The sequence below is a fragment of the Micromesistius poutassou genome, assembly GCF_964030765.1.
Source record: "Micromesistius poutassou genome assembly, contig: SCAFFOLD_6559, whole genome shotgun sequence".
NCBI lineage: Eukaryota > Metazoa > Chordata > Actinopteri > Gadiformes > Gadidae > Micromesistius > Micromesistius poutassou.
The window spans coordinates 1-2500 of record NW_028180173.1 but is presented as its reverse complement, the minus strand read 5'-3'; the positions used below and the strand labels follow the sequence as shown (position 1 = coordinate 2500).

General features: G+C 52.9%; 1 protein-coding gene across 1 annotated transcript in view; it reads right to left on the bottom strand.

The window, feature by feature from the left end:
- Nucleotides 1-1814, bottom strand: part of LOC311371057 (slit homolog 2 protein-like) — a gene marked incomplete at both ends in the record, with an annotated part of 7853 nt that extends 6039 nt beyond the window's left edge. The window contains 3 exons of the mRNA XM_084489291.1: nt 532-695; nt 1205-1276; nt 1743-1814. Coding sequence (XP_084345417.1) covers nt 532-695; nt 1205-1276; nt 1743-1814 — 308 coding nt within the window. The remainder of the gene's footprint in view (nt 1-531; nt 696-1204; nt 1277-1742) is intronic.
- Between the last annotated feature and the right edge of the window lie 686 nt (nt 1815-2500).

The window sequence follows — 2500 nt, the reverse complement described above, 5'->3', positions numbered from 1 at the left end:
CACACACACACACACACACGCACACACACACACATGCACACACACAGATACGCAGGGGCACCCATGCACGCATACGGAAACACACACACACACACACACACACACAGAAACACACACGCACGCACACACGCACACACACAAAAGCACAAACACACAGACAAATAAATACATGTTTTATTTTTCATAAATATAGAAAGAAACTATGAATATTTCGGCAATTGATGTGATTTGTGTCCGCACGGCAAAGCTACTCAATGGAAAACGACTTGCCTTCATCAGTGTCTTCAAAAGCATGAGAGAAAGAAACGAGAGGCATGGAAGAAACACACGAAGCATAAGCATGGGTTTAGCTCCGCCTCCTAGGAAGCAGCTTCACGTCCACCCCATTACAACCCGGGTCCCCCCCCCCCCCACCACAACCAACCCTGGTACCCTCACCCAACCACCCCTCACCCCCCTCACCCCCACAAACCCAGGTACCCTCCCCCCCTCTCCTCCCCCCACCCCAGGTCCCCCTCTCTCCCCGCCTACCTGAGCAGACAAACTCCCTCTTCTGCACCTCGGCCACGTTGTGGCCCCTGAGGTGTGGGGGGGCCATGCACTGGGTGTAGAGGCCCAGGCGGGGCCGCTGCCGCAGCCAATCGGAGAGCCAGGCCACGTGGCAGTCACACTGCAGGTTGTTGGAATGGAGCCGGCTGAGGGGAGGGGCAGCGTGGGGGAGAGAAAGGGGGGGGGGGGGGGAAGAGGACAGGTCAATACTTTTTAAAGGGGGTTGACTGGGTGATAATATCACCGGTCACATGATGGGTCAATCCTGTTTCTAGAATAGAGAGCAGGTGGAGACAGAGGGGGGAGACAGAGGGGGGAGACAGAGAGGAGACAGAGCAGGGGAGACAGAGGGGGGAGACGGAGGGGGGAGACAGAGAGGAGACAGAGTAGGGAGATGGAGGGGGGAGACAGAGGGGGGGAGTGACTGAGGGAGGGGATGGAAGGAGGAGATGGAGGGGGGAGACAGAGGGGGGAGACAGAGGGGGGAGACAGAGGGGGGGGGTGACTGAGGGAGGGGATGGAGGGAGGAGATGGAGGGGGGGAGGGGGGAGGTGGACAGGGGGATGTGGAGGCAGTAGGTGTGGACGGAGGTCTTGGTGGATGGAGCCACGGTGAGCCATGCGGTACGACGACGCGGCGCGACTGAAGCACTCACAAGGTCCTGAGCTTGGGCATGTGGTTGAAGCTGTTGACGGAGAGCCGGCTGATGTTGTTGTTGTTCAGCGTCCTGCAGCCCCCGGGAGCAGAGACACAAAAACACCAGGCACTGAAACAAGCGTTTGAATCGACTTCTGATGTTTTTTTTTTTCCCTCTTTTCTCTTGTAATTCGATCTCGAAGTTACATCATTTTATTGACTCTAAATGAGGCCAGACAACAAAGAGAATGGTTTACGTCCATGAAAACCTTCAGGTGGTCAAACACGCTCATAACGGCCCTCTCTGTTTTCACTTAATGGTTTTATCATCAGGCAGCTTCTCATTGTGACCACAACAACAACAGTGGTGATAAAGAGCTGAGCGTCAACACTTTAAACTGAAACATTGACCACTTCAACGGCCCGCGTTTCCTCTCTCAAAGGTCAGCCAGGTCAGAGGCGCGGTGGAATGCGTCAGTGCGTCCGTCGTTGATTGGTTTGGCCGTTTGCCTCTCGCTGTAAAGGTGACGGGTGGAGAAAAAGTGAAAGCTACTCACAGAACTTCCAGGTCACGAAGCGCTCGGAACGCCCCGTCTTCAATGCAGCTGATGTGGTTATAGTCCAGCTGGCTGCTCATCACACACACACACACACAGACAAACGACACACAGAAAATAAGAAGGAAAGAAAGAAAGACAAGAATTGAGAGCAGTTCCTGAGCTGTCATTTGTCGTGAGGTCAGAGCGAAGGCAGTCAGATTTAATGCCGCGAGTCCCCCGTGGAATCTCATCCGTCACCTTCCTCCTGCACCACTCCTCCATCTGTGTGCTCCTCCTTTCATGTGTTGATCTCCCCGCTGCATCGTCTCTTCATGTCCATCGCCTCCTCCTCCTCCCCCTTTATATCTCTATCCCCAACATCTCTCTCTCTCTCATCCGCCATCGCTCTCTGTCACTCTCCATCATTCTGCCGCTCTTTGTCTCTCTCGCTCTCTCTTTCTCTCTCTCTCTCTCTCTCTTTTATTCTCCCCTCGCTCCCACTGTCTCCAACAATCACTATGCTAAAAACAATTTAATTAGACGTGCAAACGGTAAATCCTGTGACACACACAATCACAAGCAGGCATGCACACACACACACACACACACACACACACACATGCGCACACACACACACACACACACACACACATGGCCCTTGCTTTCGCAATAATTGCATGGCATTTCATAATAACATTATCTGATCTGCAACAAAAACAGAACAGGATGTGGCCAACATGAAAATCCATATTTAGAAAATTACTTCTGGGTAAATT